The sequence below is a fragment of the Crocuta crocuta genome, unplaced genomic scaffold (assembly GCF_008692635.1).
Source record: "Crocuta crocuta isolate KB4526 unplaced genomic scaffold, BGI_CrCroc_1.0 scaffold469, whole genome shotgun sequence".
NCBI classification, from domain to species: domain Eukaryota; kingdom Metazoa; phylum Chordata; class Mammalia; order Carnivora; family Hyaenidae; genus Crocuta; species Crocuta crocuta.
The window spans coordinates 47,779-64,236 of record NW_027531907.1 but is presented as its reverse complement, the minus strand read 5'-3'; the positions used below and the strand labels follow the sequence as shown (position 1 = coordinate 64,236).

General features: G+C 39.4%; 1 protein-coding gene across 1 annotated transcript in view; it reads left to right on the top strand.

The window, feature by feature from the left end:
* OCA2 (OCA2 melanosomal transmembrane protein) overlaps positions 1-16,122 on the top strand; it is a 354,024-nt gene extending 337,902 nt beyond the window's left edge. The window contains exons 23-24 of the mRNA XM_077774607.1: positions 4,224-4,317; positions 15,996-16,122. Of these exons, the coding sequence (XP_077630733.1) occupies positions 4,224-4,317; positions 15,996-16,122 (221 nt within the window). The remainder of the gene's footprint in view (positions 1-4,223; positions 4,318-15,995) is intronic.
* Positions 16,123-16,458: the final 336 nt, after the last annotated feature.

The window sequence follows — 16,458 nt, the reverse complement described above, 5'->3', positions numbered from 1 at the left end:
TGATAGATATTTCTCCATCCCCTTGCTTTCAATCTGAAGATGTCCTCAGGTCTAAAATGAGTCTCTTGTAGACAGCAAATCGATGGATTTTGTTTCTTTATCCATTCTCTTACCCTATATCTTTTTATTGGAGCATTTAGTCCATTTACATTCAGTGATATTATTGAAATATGTAGATGTAGAGTCATTGTGTTCTCTGTAGGATTCATGCTTGTAGTGGTGTCTCTAGTATCTTGCGTTGCTTGCAACGTTTCCCTCATAGCGTCCTCCTCAGGATTTCTTGTAGGCCTAGTTTAGTGGTGATGAGTTCTTTCAATTTTTGTTTATTTGGGAACACTTTTATCTCTCCTTTCATTCTGAATGACAGGCTTGTCATTCCCTTTGTATCTTAGGGACCTTTTATCCCTAGCTGCTTTCAGAATTCTCTCTTTATCCTTATATTTTGCCAGTTTCACTATGATTGTCATGCAGATGATTGATTCAAATTATGTGTGAGGACAGTTTCTGTGCCTCTTGGATTTCAATGTCTGTTTCCTTCCCTAGATTGGGGAAGTTCTCAGCCATAATTTTTTCAAGTACCCCTTCAGTGCCTCTCTCTCTCCTCCTCTTATGGAATTCCTAATATACGGATATTGTTCCGTTTGATTGTATCACTCAGCTCTCAAAGTCTCCTTTCATGCTCGTGGACCAACTTATCTCTCTTTTTCTCGGCTTCCTCTTTTTCTATAATTTTGTCTTCTAATTCACCTATTCTCTTCTCTGCTTCTTCAGTCTGTGCATTTGATGTCTCCATTTCATGATGCACCTAATTTATAGCATTTTTAAATCCATCACAACTATTTTTAGCTCCGTAGTCTTTGTAGCAATAGCTTCTCTGATTACTTCCATGCCTTCTTCAGGCCTAGCGATTAATTTTATTACTATTGTTCTAAATTCATGTTCAGTTATGTTGCTTATATCTGTTTTGAGCAGTTCTTTTGCTATTTTTCTTCCTGGAATTTCTTTAGAGGAGAATTCTTCCATTTCATCATTTTGGCTAGCTTTCTGTCTCTTGTCAGTTTTAAAAGCTCTTTATGCGCTCTGCACCTGCGAGTACTGCTATATTAAAGGAGGCTCTTTGACTCTCCAGGGCCTGTCCATTCAGGAAGTGTTCTTTGAATGGTGTTTCTTGGTCTCTCTTGTTGAGACTTTGGTTATTTTATTTCCCTACTCGTAGTGACATTTGGGACTCTCCCCATGTGTATTTTGGCTTGTTTCTGAGGTAACCCTGAAAAGAAAAACAGACAGACAAACACAAGGGAACATAGGCATGCAAACACACAGACAAATCGAAAAAAGAAGCAAACTGAAAGTGAATATGAGAAAAGAGAAAAGAAGAAAAGAAAGAAAAACCATAAGAGAAAAGACAGTCTAAAAGCATAAAACCAAATTTCTCAGCCACAAATAAAGAGCAGGTTGTATGCAGTCTTGATGGTAGAGCATATACAAAGAGGAAATGACTGGGTAGGGAGAAATAGAAATTGGACAATGGCAAGACAGAGAGACTAAAAGGCTTAATTCAGAGAAATATAGAGGAGAATATGGTAGGAGGCAAGGAGAAAGAAACGAAGATAATGTTACCCAAAGAAACAATATAGTCTGATTATTTCCGAGTAGGAGGATGCGAAAGGAAGGTAATGACGGAGGTGGAGAATAGGCATCAAGAGAATGGGTTAAATGTGACTGTTTAAGCATACCGATGACCAGAGTACCCAGTCCAGCAGAGGAGAGCAGAGACAAGAAAAATGTATCTGAATAGAAAGAATTGATCTAGAGTTAATCATGGCAATGCTCCATGTTGGTCTCTCCCAGACTCCTGTTTAAAAAAAAAGAAAAAAAGAAGCACTCCACTGTGGATGGGTGTGGTTTGGTGTAGTCAGGTCTTGCCTCCACTATGGTCCCTAGGGCCGCTTCCTGAGGCCCCACCTTGGTGGTTGAGGGGGGAAAAATGGTGGCGCCCCAGTCCCTTCTTGAACCAAGTATTTGCAAGTCACTCTTTTGAGTCTGATCTCCCTGTGCTGCGGGAGTAGCCAAGGTGGGCCATGTTCTATCTCCCAAGCTCCACCTCGTTTCCAGATCTTAGTTCAGGTGCTTTATTGATACTGCCCGAAATGTAATCCCACAGGCTGGGTCGCTTCCCAGCTGGGGATTGAGCTGGGAGAGCAGTGGAGCAGTTTCTCCTGGCACCACCTGGGTCCGGTGCTCCCACCCAAAAGAAAGCACCACAGCTAGAAATAAGATCCCTCTTCACCCCGGGCTGAGGTTTTTCTCTTCTCCAGGGACAGTTCTATGGGCAATTTCAGCTGTTCTTTCTCTTCCCATAGTCTCTCCACGGCTCTCCATGGAGCGGCTCTGGTCCCAGCCAATTTTTATCTTCCCCGGTTGGCAATCACTGCACCTATGAGGCTGTCTTCTTAGTGAATTCTGTTTCTTTTCCTCCCAGACTCCTGCAATTCAGTGTCCTATGGCTTCAGGCCTTCTCTGTTTGAGAGATGCGGGCAAGCAAAATGTATGGAACTCCCTACTTCTCCACCATCTTGCCTATGGCCCTATTGAGTTGTTAAGATCTAAAGTCTTTATCTTTTGAGCAAGCATATAAATGGATGTGACATGCTATGTCAAAGGTTTTATTGAAAAAAAAAACAGTCTAAATTGTCTATGGAGGAAAAACAGAGAGAGTAAGATGAAGCTTGAGTTCACTAGTCTTTGCACAGGCAGTCCGGGATGCATATCTGACAGGTAGTTTTGTTGCCTGCCTATGAGTTTCAATAAGAGGCTAAGGACTGCAAGGAGGAAGGGGAAGGAGTGTGCATTCAGCTGAGTGTCATTTTAACTGGCATCTCATCTGCAAAGGCCTCTCGTGGGGAACGGACCCCAGGCTGTGTGCCTCCTTTAGTGGAAAAATCCAGAAGGCTACGTTGCTCTAAGGTTATTTATTTTGTACTTCTCTCCATACACAGCACTCTGGAAGATGTAGAGATACTATGGTGCTGGATTTTCAGAAAAGGCAGCACTTAGGGGTTCAGCTAATGTAGCCAGGACTCCACCCTTGGTCCTCTTCTTCCTGCTCTGCTTTTACTTATGTTGTCTAGTGTCAGAGAGGCTGCTCCCTTGTGCCAACATGAAGTAGGCAGCTCCAGATTTGTGTCTTACAGTTCACTAGTCCTTAGAAAACAGACTCTTTTCCTTGGTGGTTTATGCACACATGTCAGAACTGAGAAAAACTGGCTGAGCCTGGGTAATATGCCTATTCTTAAGCCCTGACCTCTGAGATTAGGGGTTAAACAATACTGATCAATTTCATCAAACAAGTTAACCTTTCCCTGAATCAGTCATGATGTTGGGGATGGTCTTGAGTCACATTCCTCTCCATGAGACCTCACTGGTATGTATGCATGTGTAGGTTATGACTCCACACAGATTTTCTACAGTGTCAAAAAGGCTCACCCAGAGAAGTATTTAATTATTCCACTTGTTTGCATCCATTCTTCCATCCACAGACAGGATTTTCTGGTGGGTGTCTGGGCCTGGAGTCCTAAAGAAGGTGGTTCTTATCTGAAATCCCATTCTACTGCTCTGAAGACACCTGTTCTCTCCTACAGTTGTTAGCCTGCCTTACATTTTCCTCTAAGCGATAAATGCTACCATATCCCACAGTGATTTGTCAATTCTCCTTAGCATTTCCTCTTTTCTATCACATAGAACAGTCATAGTCCTGGGGCGCCTGGGTGGCTCAGTCGGTTAAGTGTCCGACTTCAGCTCAGGTCATGATCTCATGGTTTGTGGGTTCGAGCCCCGCATCGGGCTCTGTGCTGACAGCCAGCTCAGAACCTGGAGCCTGTTTCGGACTCTGTGTCTCCCTCTCTCTCTGACCCTCCCCTGCTCATGCTGTCTCTCCTTCTCTCTCAAAAATAAATAAAACATAAAATTTTTTTAAAAAAGAACAGTGATAGTCCTATCTGTAAATGAATTTCAGTATTTATAAGCAGTGAACTTATTTTCTGGTTGTCAGTGTTTTGTTTGTTTTCTGCAGATATTTGCAAAACAATTACTTTGATAGTACCTATAAAGTAATCAAGTCAAAAGCCTGTGAGATGATTTGAATATTACAGAACAAAAGATAAAAGAAGGCTACTACTAAAATAAACTGAAATTTTATTTTACTTTAAAATTTTTGATTCCAGGTAATGGGACACTGATTGGAGCATCGGCAAATGTTGTTTGTGCAGGAATTGCTGAGCAGCATGGATATGGATTCTCTTTCATGGAATTTTTCAGGTGCTTAAAACTCATTTTAAATTTATGTTTATTTAATCCATAAGCTTACTTAATTAAAAAAATAGCAATGTGTACTTTTAAGCACACAGTTGTTAATTGTTTTTAACAATTAGAGAGAGGTTTTTGTAGGTGAGCTTAGCCAAAAGAAAATACACGTTGAAAATTTATTGCTGGGATTAGCTTCATAACACAAAACATGATTCAGATATTCTGAATAATTCAGATTGACTCTAGGGGTCAGAACTGATTGTGGGATTCCTGGGTATTTTATGTTGTTGATCTCTTGAAAATTCCAATGGGGATTTGTGCCTTGATGATCAATGACTAGGGTGCAAAATGAGAATCTGAAGACCCCATACTAGATTGCCCAGTGAAAAAGCTTGCAGTACTTGAAAGGACCCAGGAATATCTGCAGACAAGGGCAGCCTGATAACATGCATTCATGTGTGGGCACATATCAAGAGGGCGACACAGAGATGAAGCCATGTGAGGAAGAGCAGTCAATGTTTGCTCCTGCAAAGGAAAAGCTGTTCCAAAGGAGCAAGGCCCATGCTGGAGTCCTGACTCCCTGCCTGCCTGTTTTCATATGGCATCACTGCACTTTGGAAGTAGTTGAATGGGCAGAGTAGGCATTGACAGCTTCTGTAAAATGGTGCTGCTAAAATAAACTGACACTCATTTGGAATTGAACAAGACTTCTGTTGAAGTTCTTGGACTGTAAACTCATAGCTCATGTATGCGCCGCAAAGGTTCTCAGAACCAGCCCTGCTTAAGATTTGGAACAGCAGCTCTGCCTAAAAGACAGAGTGACCTGCAGCCCATGGAGGCTATGACCTTGGGCTTCTGAAGGGCACTACTTGGCTCAGCTGGGCCTGGGGATAAAACTTCACAGTCATACCTAGGTAAGAACCAACACCAATCTCTACGTATAACACTGCTTTTGGCAGACTTATTATACTGGCCATTTCTGTTTATCAGTGACTAGTAATTCTTGACAATTTTTCTGAGACACTAAAATTAGTTAATCAACACTCCTGGAAGACTTGAGCATGGGATGGAGGGATGAGGCTGGACACTGAGCTGTGGAGACACTGAACGTACCTCTCTCAGCAGGACTCTGGCACACTGTTGCCCCAGTACTAAGAGACGGGATCTGAAACTTAGCACTTGATCACTGTCTTCCTGTTTAGAGTTCATCTGCCTCTGCTAAGCATAAAAGGAATAATCCTATCACTTAAACAAGGTTTCCATTCAAATGTCCCTGGTCTCCTCTTCTTGGTGAGCCAAATATGTGTTACACTGGCCCTCTATCTGCTGACAACTATGGATGGACTCAACAATAGGGGCTCTCATGGCCATTTAGCAACACTGGTTGGCCTTACAAGTAGGCTTGAGAGGTCTGGCATTAATATCATAAAAGATTAGAGGACTTGTAGGGCAACAATACACCCTGGTCTGATATTTTCTCCAGTGTAACATTGAAATAATATTCAGGATATCTGCTTGACTTAAAGGTTGGTGTGCAGTCACCCAGATCCTGCATAGAGCCCAAGGTTCGGCTAGAGTGGGTGATATACAGTGTGTACTGAACTTTCTGATATATGCACCTTGTGTGCAGAGTTACAGTGGTGAAAGCTAGGATAATATTTAGCAGCTTGGGGGCCTCAGAAAGATGGGTGCAAGACTGCCAGTCTTTTCTTCCAAAACCTCTTTAGCTAGTGGCCTTAAGAATGGCATCCACCTTCTTAGATGGAGAAAAAAATGTCTCTCTGGTTAGTAATGTTCAAGAGCCATATCTTATTTCTATCTGGTTCCACTTCTGATTATTCTTCTTGTCAGGTCCTTGCTGCTCAGAAATCAGAGTAGTTTGCTCATTAAATGGTCATGTAATTGTTCAGCCCATATTTGTATAAAATTGTTATTTTGAAGTTGCAAATGTATTAAATTGACTTTTATCTACCTCATTTCAAAATTTCTTTCACAAAAGGTGGCTGCCTGTGATACACAGTGCAAAATGTTGACTTTCCACTTTAGTTTTTAAAAATTACTATTTGTTTCTGACTATATAAATATATATAAAATATATAAAAGCAAAATATAAAAGTAAAAGGAAGGAAATATAAAAGTAAAAGAATAAGATATAAAAGTATCTCATAATTTTGTTACCCAGAAATAACCACCAATCAAAATTTGGTATGTTTTCTTACATTTTTTCTTCCTTTAAAGATACATATATATTTGTTAACAAAAATTTTAATCTCATTGTGTCTTACCTTTCATTTTTCAACATATATTGTGAACATCTTATCAGGCCATTAGCTATTCTTTCAAAATAGAATATATTTATACCTACAAAGTGTGAATATATCACTGTTTTACTTTTGTTGGGCATACAGGTTGCTTCCTATTCTTTGTTACCATAATCAATGCTATGTTGAATATCTTCACAGATAAAAATGTGTTTCATTATTGTTAATTGATGATAAAGCTCCTGACATACAATTGCTGGCAAAGTGAATTTTTTTTTATAAATAGTTTATTGTCAAATTGGTTTCCATATAACACCCAGTGCTCATCCACAAAAGTGAATGTTGTTTTAAATTAAGTTTTTCTGTTTAATTCTATTATAGTTAACATATACTGTTATATTAATTTTGGATATACAATATAGAGATTCAAGACTTTCATACATCACCTTCTGCTCATCATGACAAATGCACTCATTAATCCCCATCACCTATTTCACCCATCTCCTCACCTACCTTCCCTCTGGTAACCATTAGTTTGTTCTCTATAGNATAATGCTTATATATATATATATATAAAACACATATTCTTTTTTAAAACATTTTTAATAAAACATTTTTAAAATGTTTTATTTATTTTTGAGAGAGAGAGGGAGACAGCGTGAGCAGGGGAGGGTCAGAGGGAGAGGGAGACACAGAATCTGAAACAGGCTCCAGGCTCTGAGCTGGCTATTAGCACAGAGCCCGGCACGGGGCTCGAACCCATGAATCATGAGATCATGACGTGAGCCAAAGTCGGACGCTTAACCGACTGGGCCACACAGGCGCCCCAATAACACATATTCTTTATCCATTCATCTATACATGGACATTTGGGCTGCTTCCATACCATGGGTATTGTAAATAGTGCTGCATAGGGGTACATATATCTTTTTGAATTCTTGTTCTCATATTCTTTGGGTAAATACTGAGTAGTATGATTACTGGAGCATACGATAGTTCTATTTTTAATTTTTTGAGGAAACTGTATACTCTCTTACACAGTGACTGGACCACTTTTTATTCCCAACAGCAGTACACAAAGGTTTCCCTTTCTCCACATTCTCATAAATACTTGTTTATTGTGGTTATTTTTTCTTAAGGTTTTGATTTTAGCTATTCTGACAAGTGTGAGGTGGTATCTCACTGAGGGTTTGATTTGCATTTCTCTGATGATGTTAGGCATCTTTTCATGTGTCAGTTGGCCATATATATGTTTCCTTTGGAAAAATGTCTATTCATGTCTTCTGCCTATTTTTTAATTGGATTGTTCACTTTTGGAGTGTTGAGTTTTATAAGTTCCTTATATATTTTGGATACTAATGCTTCATTGGATATGTAATTTGGCATTAAGTAGGCTGTCTTTTTGTTTTGTTGATTGTTTCCTTTGCAGTGTCTAAGCTTTTTATTTTTATGTAATCTCAANAGTCCGGGAGTTTTCCTTCGATTTCTATTTTTTGGAATAGCTTGAGAAGAATTGGGATTAATTCTGTTTTAAAATGTCTGGTAGAATTCCCCAGGGAAGCCATCTGGCCCAGCGCTATTATTTGTTGGGAGATTTTGATTACTGATTCGATTTCTTCAGTAGTTACGGGTCTGTTCAGATTTTCTATCTCTTCCCGTGTGAATTTTGGTAGTGAGTGTGTGTTTAAGAATTTGTCCATTTCTTCTAAGTTGTCCAATTTGTTGGCATATAATTTTTCATAGTATTCCCTGATAATTGCTTGTATTTCTGAGGGGTTGGTTGTAATGAGTCCATTTTCATTCATAATTTTGTCTATTTGGGTGCTCTCTCTTTTCTTTTTGATTAGTCTGGCTAGAGGTTTGTCAATTTTGTTTACTTTTTCAAAAAACCAACTCTTGGTTTCATTGATCTGTTCAATTGTTTCTTTGGTCTCTATGTTGTTTATTTCTGCTCTAATTTTTACTATTTCTCTTCTTCTACTGGGTTTAGGGCGTTCTTGTTGCTCTGCCTCTAGTTCCTTTAGGTGAGCTATTAGATTTTGCACTTGCGCTTTTTCTAATCTCTTGAAATAGGCCTGGAGAGCAATGTACTTTCCTCTTAGCACTGCCTTTGCCGCATCCCATAGATTTTGAATTGTTGTGTTTTCATTTTCATTTGTTTCCATATATTTTTTAATTTCCTCTCTAATTGCCTGATTGGCCCATTCATTCTTTAGAAGGGTGTTCTTTAACCTCCATGTTTTTGGAGGTTTTCCAGACTTCTTCCTGTAATTGATTTCAAGTTTCAAAGCATTGTGATCTGACAGTGTGCATGGTATGATCTCTATTCTTTTATATTTATTGAGGGCTGCTTTATGTCCCAGTATGTGATCTATCTTGGAGAATGTGCCATGCGCACTTGAGAAGAAAGTAAATTCCCTGGCCTCAGGATGTAAAGTTCTAAATATATCCGTCAGATCCATCTGGTCCAATGTGTCTTTCAAGTCCATTATTTCTTTAGTGATTTTCTGTCTGGTTGACCTATCCATTGCTGTAAGCGGAGTATTGAAGTCCCCTGCTATTAGCACATTCTTATCTATGAGCCTGTTTCTCTTTGTGATTAATTGTTTTATATATTTAGGTGCTCCCATATTCGGTGCATAGACATTTATGATTGTTAGTTCTTCCTGATGGATAGACCCTTTAACTATTATGTAATGCCCTTCTTCATCTCTTGTTAATGTCTTTAAGTTAAAGTCCAGTTTCTTTGATATAAGTATAGCTACTCCGGCTTTCTTTTGATTTCCTGTAGCATGATATATATTTCTCCATCCCCTTACTTTTAATCTGAAGGTATCTTCCCGTCTAAAATGAGTTTCTTGTAGACAGCATATAGATGGATTTTGTTTTTTAATCCATTCTGCTACCCTATGTCTTTTGATTGGAGCATTCAGCCCATTTACATTCAGTGTTATTATTGAAATATGTGGGTTTAGAGTCTTTGTATCTTTTGTAGGGTTCATGTTTGTGGTGGTGTCTCTGGTATCTTTGTTCCTTGCAACCTTTCCTTCAGAGCATCCCCCTCAGGATTTCTTGTAGGGCTGGCTTCGTGGTGACAAATTCTTTCAATTTCTGTTTATTTGGAAAGGTTTTTATCTCTCCTTCTATTTTGAATGACAGGCTTGCTGGATAGAGGATTCTTGGCTGCATATTTTTACTGTTCATCACATTGAAGATCTCCTGCCATTCCTTTCTGGCCTGCCAAGTTTCAGTAGATAGGTCTGTCACCACTCTGATAGGTTTCCCTTTGTATGTTAGGGCCCTTTTCTCCCTAGCTGCTTTCAAAATTTTCTCTTTGTCCTTATGTTTTGCCATTTTTACTATAATATGCCTTGCAGAAGGTCGATTCAGATTACGTCTGAGTAGGTTCCTCTGAGTCTCTTGTATTTCAACGTTACTTCTTTTCCCAGGTCAAGGAAGTTCTCTGCTATAATTTGTTCCAGGACTCCTTCAGCATCTTTCCCCCTCTCTTCCCTTCTGGGATTCCTATGATACGGATATTGTTGCGTTTGACCATATTCGCTGAGCTCTCGAATTCTTCTTTCCTGTTCCTGGATCAGTTTGTCTCTTTTTTTGTCAGCTTCTTGTTTTTCTATAATGGTGTCTTCTAAATCACTTATTCTCCTTTCTGCCTCTTCAATCCGTGCTTTGGAGGCCTCTAATTTATTATGTATCTCATTTATCGCATTTTTAAATTCTTTGTGCCTACTTTTATTTTCCATCTGTCTGTAGCCATAGTTTCATGATGTCCCCTATGTTTTTTTTCAAGCCCAGCTATTAATTTTGCCATTATTATTCTAAAATATTGTTCAGTTATGCTGCTGATATCTGTTTTGAGCAGTTCATTAGCTGTCATTTCTTCTTGGAGTTTTTGGAGGAGAGCTCTTTCGTTTCATCATTTTAGTTAGCTTTCCAGCTCTTGTTGGTTTTAAAGACCTGTTATGCTCTCTGTATCTATGAGCGCTGCTATATCCAAGAAGACTCTTTGACTGTCCAGGGCCTATCCTTTCAGAGAGTGTTTTTTGAATGGTATCTCTTGGTCTCTCTTATTGGGACCTTGGTTTTTTTATTTTCCTATTCGTAGTGATATTTGGGACTCTTCACCTTGTGTACTCTGACTTGTTTCTTGAGGTAGCCGTTAGAAGGCTTTCTCAGTGGAATCTGCGTCCTTTCTCTCCCAATCTCTTGGGTTTGATACAGTTTCCTTTGGCTTCAGATCTTTTCCGTGTGATGCCTGGGCACGAGTGCAGGTACAGAGCTCCCTACTTCTCCGCCATTTTGCCCCTCCTCCCTCAATAGTTTAGTTTTGCTTTTGTTTCCCTTGCCTTAGAGACATATGTAGAAAGAAATTCTTATGGCTGATGTCAGAGAGATTACTGCATATGCTCTCTTCTAGGATTTTTATGATTTCAGTTCTCACATCTAGGATGAAACACATTTTGAGTTTATTTTTGTGTATGGTGTAAAAAAGTGGTTCAGTTTCATTCTTTTGTATGTAGCTCTCCAGTTTTCCCAAAACTAATTGTTTAAGAGACTGTCTTTTCCCAGTTGCATATTCTTGCCTCTTTTGTTTTCTTGTGGTTGATGTGTAGTTTCAAAGCATTGTGGTCAGAGTGGCTTTGATCTTATCAAATTTGTTGAGACTTGTTTTGTGGCCTAATATGTGATATCTATTCTGGAGAATATTCAATGTGCACATGAAAAGAATGTATATTTTGCTGTTTTAGGATGGAATGTTCTGAACATATTCGTTAAATCCAACTGGCCTAATGCGTCCTTCAAAGCCACTATTTCCTTGTTGATTTTCTGTGTGAATGATTTATCCATTCACGTGAGATGTTAAAGTTCCTTGCTTTTACTGTATTACTATCAATTACTTCCTTTATGTTTGTTATACTTATTGCCATTTTCTCACTTGTTTTTTTTTTTTTGTAGGTCTTCTCTGTTTCTTTCTTCCATTATCCTCTTCTCTCACAATAAGTTGCCTTTCTTTAGTGATATACTTGAATTCCTTTGTCTTTATATTTGGCATATCTACTACTGGGTTTTGATTTGTGGTTACTATTAGGTTTGTATATAACGTCTTCTGCATATAATAGTCTCTATTAAGTTGATGGTTGCTTAAATATGAGTCCATTCTTTATTCTTCACCCTAGCACATTTTAGGTATATGGTGTCATATTTTGTGAGTCCCTTCACTGCTACTTACAGATAACTTATTTTCCTGCTTGTATGCTTTTATGCTTTCTACTTTCTTCCTTATGGTCTTTCCTTCCCACTCAAAGAGTCCCCTTTAACATTTCTTGTAGGGCTGGATTAGTAGTCATTAACTCCTTTAACTTTTTATTTTCTTAAATAGTTTATTGTCAAGTTGGTTTCCATATAACACCCAGTGATCCCAACAAGTGCCTTCCTCCATGCCCATCTCCCCTCCCCCCCACATCCATCAGTCCTCAGTTTGTTCTCAGCATTCAAGAGTCTCTCATGGTTTGCCTCCCTCCCTCTCCCCCACTATTTTTCCCCTTCTTCTCACCCATGGTCCTCTGTTAAGTTCCTCCTAATCCTCCTCTACATGCAAATATATGGTATTTTCCTTCCCTGCCTGGCTTATTTCGCTCAGCATAACACCCTCAAGGTCCATCCATGTTGCTACACATGGCCAGATTTCATTGTTTCTCATTGCCATGTAGTATTCCATCGTGTAGATAAACCACATCTTCTTGATCCATTCTTCAGTTGATGGACACTTAGGCTCTTCCCATGTTTTGGCTATTGTTGAGAGTGCTGCTATGAACATTGGGGTACATGTGCTCCTATGCCTCAGCACTTCTGTATCCCTTGGGTAATTTCCTAGCAGTGCTATTGTCTGATTGGCCCATTCATTCTTTAGCCGGGTGTTCTTTAACCTCCATGTTTTTGGAGGTTTTCAGACTTTTTCGTGTGGTTGATTTCTAGTTTCAAAGTATTGTGATCTCAAAGTGTGCATGGTATTATATCAATTCTTTTATATTTATTGAGGGTTGCTTTTTGTCCCAGTATGTAATCTATCTTGGAGGATGTGCCATGTGCACTTGAGAAGAAAGTGAATTCCATGACCTAAGGATGTAGAATTCTAAATATATCTGTCAAATCCATCTGGTCCAATGTGTCATTCAAGTCTATTGTTTCTTTAGTGATTTTCTGTCTGGTTGATCTATGCATTGCTGTAAGTGGAGTATTAAAGTCTCTTGCTATTAGCACATTCTTATCCCTAAGATTGTTTCTGTTTCTGATTGTTTTTTGTATTTGGATGCTTCCGTATTTGGTGCATAGACATTTATAGTTATTAGCTCTTTCTGACGAATAGACCCTGTAATTATTACATAATGCCCTTCTTCATCCCTCGTTGCTGCCTTTATTTAAAATTTTTTTTTTATGTTTTATTTATTTCTAGGAGAGAGAGAGACAGCGTGAGCAGGGGAGGGTCAGAGAGAGAGGGAGTCACAGACCGAAAGAGGCTCCAGGCTCTGAGCTGGCAGTCAGCACAGAGCCCGACGCGGGGCTCGAACCCACGAACCGCGAGATCATGACTAAGCGAAAGTCGGACGCTTAACCAACTAAGCCACCCAGGCGCCCCGCTGCCTTTATTTTAAAGTCCAGTTTTTCTGATATAAGTATAGATACTCCAGATTACTTTTGAATATCAATAGCATGACAGATATTACTCCATCCACTTACTTTCAATCAGAAGGTGTACTGAGGTCTAAAATGAGTCTTCTACAAAATGAAATCTGGCCATGTGTTGCAACATGGATGGAACTTGAAGGTGTTATGCTGAGCGAAATAAGTCAGGCAAAGAAAGACAGGTACCACATGTTTGCACGTATAGGAGGATTAGAGGAACTTAATGGAGGACCATGGAGTAGAAGAAGGAGGAAAATATTGGGGGAGAAGGAGGAAGGTAAACCATGAGAGACTCTTGAATGCCGAGAACAAACTGAAAGTAGATGGGGGGGAAGGGATGGGGTGTGATTAGCATAGAGAAGAGCCCTTCTGGGGGTGAGCACTGGGTGTTATATGGAAACCAACTTGACAATAAACTATTAAAAAATAAAATAAATAAAATAAAATGTGTCTCCTGTAGACAGCAAATAGATGGATTTTGTTTTTCATCTATTCTACTACCCTATGTCTTTTGAGTGGAGCATTTATTCCATTTACATTCAGGGTTATTATTGAAAAATATGGGTTTACAATCATTGTGTTCTTTGTAGGATTCATGCTTATGGTGGTATCTCTGGTAACTTGTGTTCCTTGCAACATTTCCGTCATAGAGTCCCCCTCAGGATTTCTGGTTGGGCTGGTTTAGTGGTGATGAATTCTTTCAATTTTTCTTTATTTCAGAAGACTTTTATCTCTCCTTTCATTCTGAATGACAGGCTTGCAAGATAGAGGATTCTTGGCTGCATATGTTTTCTGTTCATCACACTGAAGATTTCCTGCCATTCCTTTCTGGCCTGCCAAGTTTCAGTAGATAGGCCTGTCACCACTCTGATATGCTTCCGTTCGTATCTTAGGGTTCTTTTATTCCTAGCTGCTTTCAGAATTGTCTCTTTGTCCTTATATTTTGCCAGCTTCACTATGATATATCATGCAAAAGATCGATTCAAGTTATGTCTGAGGGGAGTTTCTGTGCCTCTTGGATTTCAAAGTCTGTTTCCTTCCCCAGATTGGGGAAGTCTCTGTTATAATTTGTTCAAGGACTCCTTCAGTGCCTTTCCCTCTCTTCCTCTTCTGGAATTCCTATGATATGGGTATTGTTCCATTTGATAATATCACTCGGCTCTGGAACTCTCCTTTTGTGTTCCTTGATCAGTTTATCTCTCTTTTTCTCGGCTTCCTCTTTTTCTATAATTGTGTCTTCTAATTCACCCATTCTCCTCTCTGCCTGTTCAATCCATGCATTGGATGCCTCCATCTTATTTTGCATTTAATTTATAGCATTTTTAAATTCATCACAACTATTTTTAAGCTCCATAGTCTTAAAAATAACAACAATAGCAATAGTTTCTCTGATGTCTTCCATGCCTGCTTCAAGCCCAGCAATTAATTTTATGACTATTGTTCTAAATTCTTGTTCAGTTATATTGCTTATATCTGTTTTGAGCATTTCTTTACCTGTCATTTCTTCCTGGAATTTCTTTAGAGAAGAGTTCTTCCATTTCTTCATTTTGGCTTGCTTTCTGTCTTTTGTTAGTGTTAGCAAGGTTTACCTGCTGGTCTTCTGCAAGAGGAGAACTGCTACTTCTACTGCCACTGGGACCAAAGCCTACCATGTTAGAGTGGGTAGATCCACATGTGCAGGGGCAGAACATGCAGTTTTAGCAACGTTTTCCTGGTCCTCTTGGAGAGGGGGACCCATAGTGCCAGGACTGAGGCAGGTCTGGCTTGAGGAGTAAGATTTGCTGAAGCACAGAGAGGGGGTGTAAGCAGGTCAGCTAGTGAATGTTGGTGCTGCACAGGTTCCCACAGGTGGCCTGTGTTTATGCTGAGGGATGAGGTAGGTAAATGGCATTTGCTGTCTCCTTTTCTCCTAGAGAAGTCTCTCCTAATGGTCTCTGTCTCTCCAGGACAAGGTCTGTGATGAGTAAATAACTTTCCTATATGCCCCAGGTGTTTTTCAAACTGTTGCTTCAGTGTTGTATCTCTGTAAGATCTTTGTTGTGGTATCTCTATAAGGGCAGGGACTTAGTTTCTTAATGCCATCTAGATTCTTCCAGAGTCCACCTTGCTGAGTTTTAAAATTCTAGATGTTAAGTCCCACTAGTTGTAAGAACTCATGAAACACAGCCCTTCTGTTTTTCAAAACGAAATGTTATGGGGATTCATCTTTCCCATACAAGTTACCTAGTGTGATACTTTGTGTCTCTCCCTTTTCTGCACCCAAGGCTTCCTCCTTCTGGTGGATGGCTTGTAGTCCATTTGGCTTCCCACCACATCTCTGCCCTTCCAACCCTCTTCAGTGTGGCCTCTTCTCTACATTTATTGTGGGGTTTGTTCTGCCAGTCTTTGGGTGGTTTTCTGATAGATGTGAGTGATGTTTAGTTATATCCATGGGAGGAAGTGAGGTTAACATCCTCATACTCCTTCTTTTTAGTCTTTCTGAATTGTTTCCTTCTTAATGGCAAATGAAATAAGTGTTTCACAGTCTTTAATGAGATATAGTACAATTTTTCAGTCTAAGCATTTTGATTTTTACTCCAGTGAAGAAAAGGAAATGTAGCTGGAAGAAAAAGCACCAGGTGGGAAGTCAGGAGCTGCTCTTCCCAGGTTTGCTTCTGTACTGACCAGCTTAGTAAATTGGTCACGTCACTTTTCACTGGAATTTCACCTTCTCTTCTGGGAAAACAGGATGAAAGATAGGTCTGGGGTCTTAGTGCCTGTGACTCCACCTCAGGTTGCTGCCTCAGCTAGAGGATGGCACTTGCTGCCAGGACTCCCTAATATATGGGATCTGGGCTACAAGTGCAGCATGTGAGGAGCTGAGGCCTGAATGCCTTTAATTTATCTTTGAAGTGTAATATTTTTACTGAGATATGCCCTGGAATTGATTGTTCTGTGTAAAGTTTTCTCAGATATCTCATGGGCCCCTCTAGTTTGTAGACTCAAATTGTTCTCTTTCTTTTTCCTTTTTTTTAAGCCTCAGAAAGATTTCATGGATCATTTTTAACTGTTAATATTCATTGTTTCATGGATCTGTTCATTTTGGATCTTCTTGGGTTGTCTTCTATTTCAACCACTTTCCCTTGGATGTTATTAGCTTAATTTATTTTTACTCCCTGGCCCACTTTTCTTCTTTCTTCGATGTCCCTTA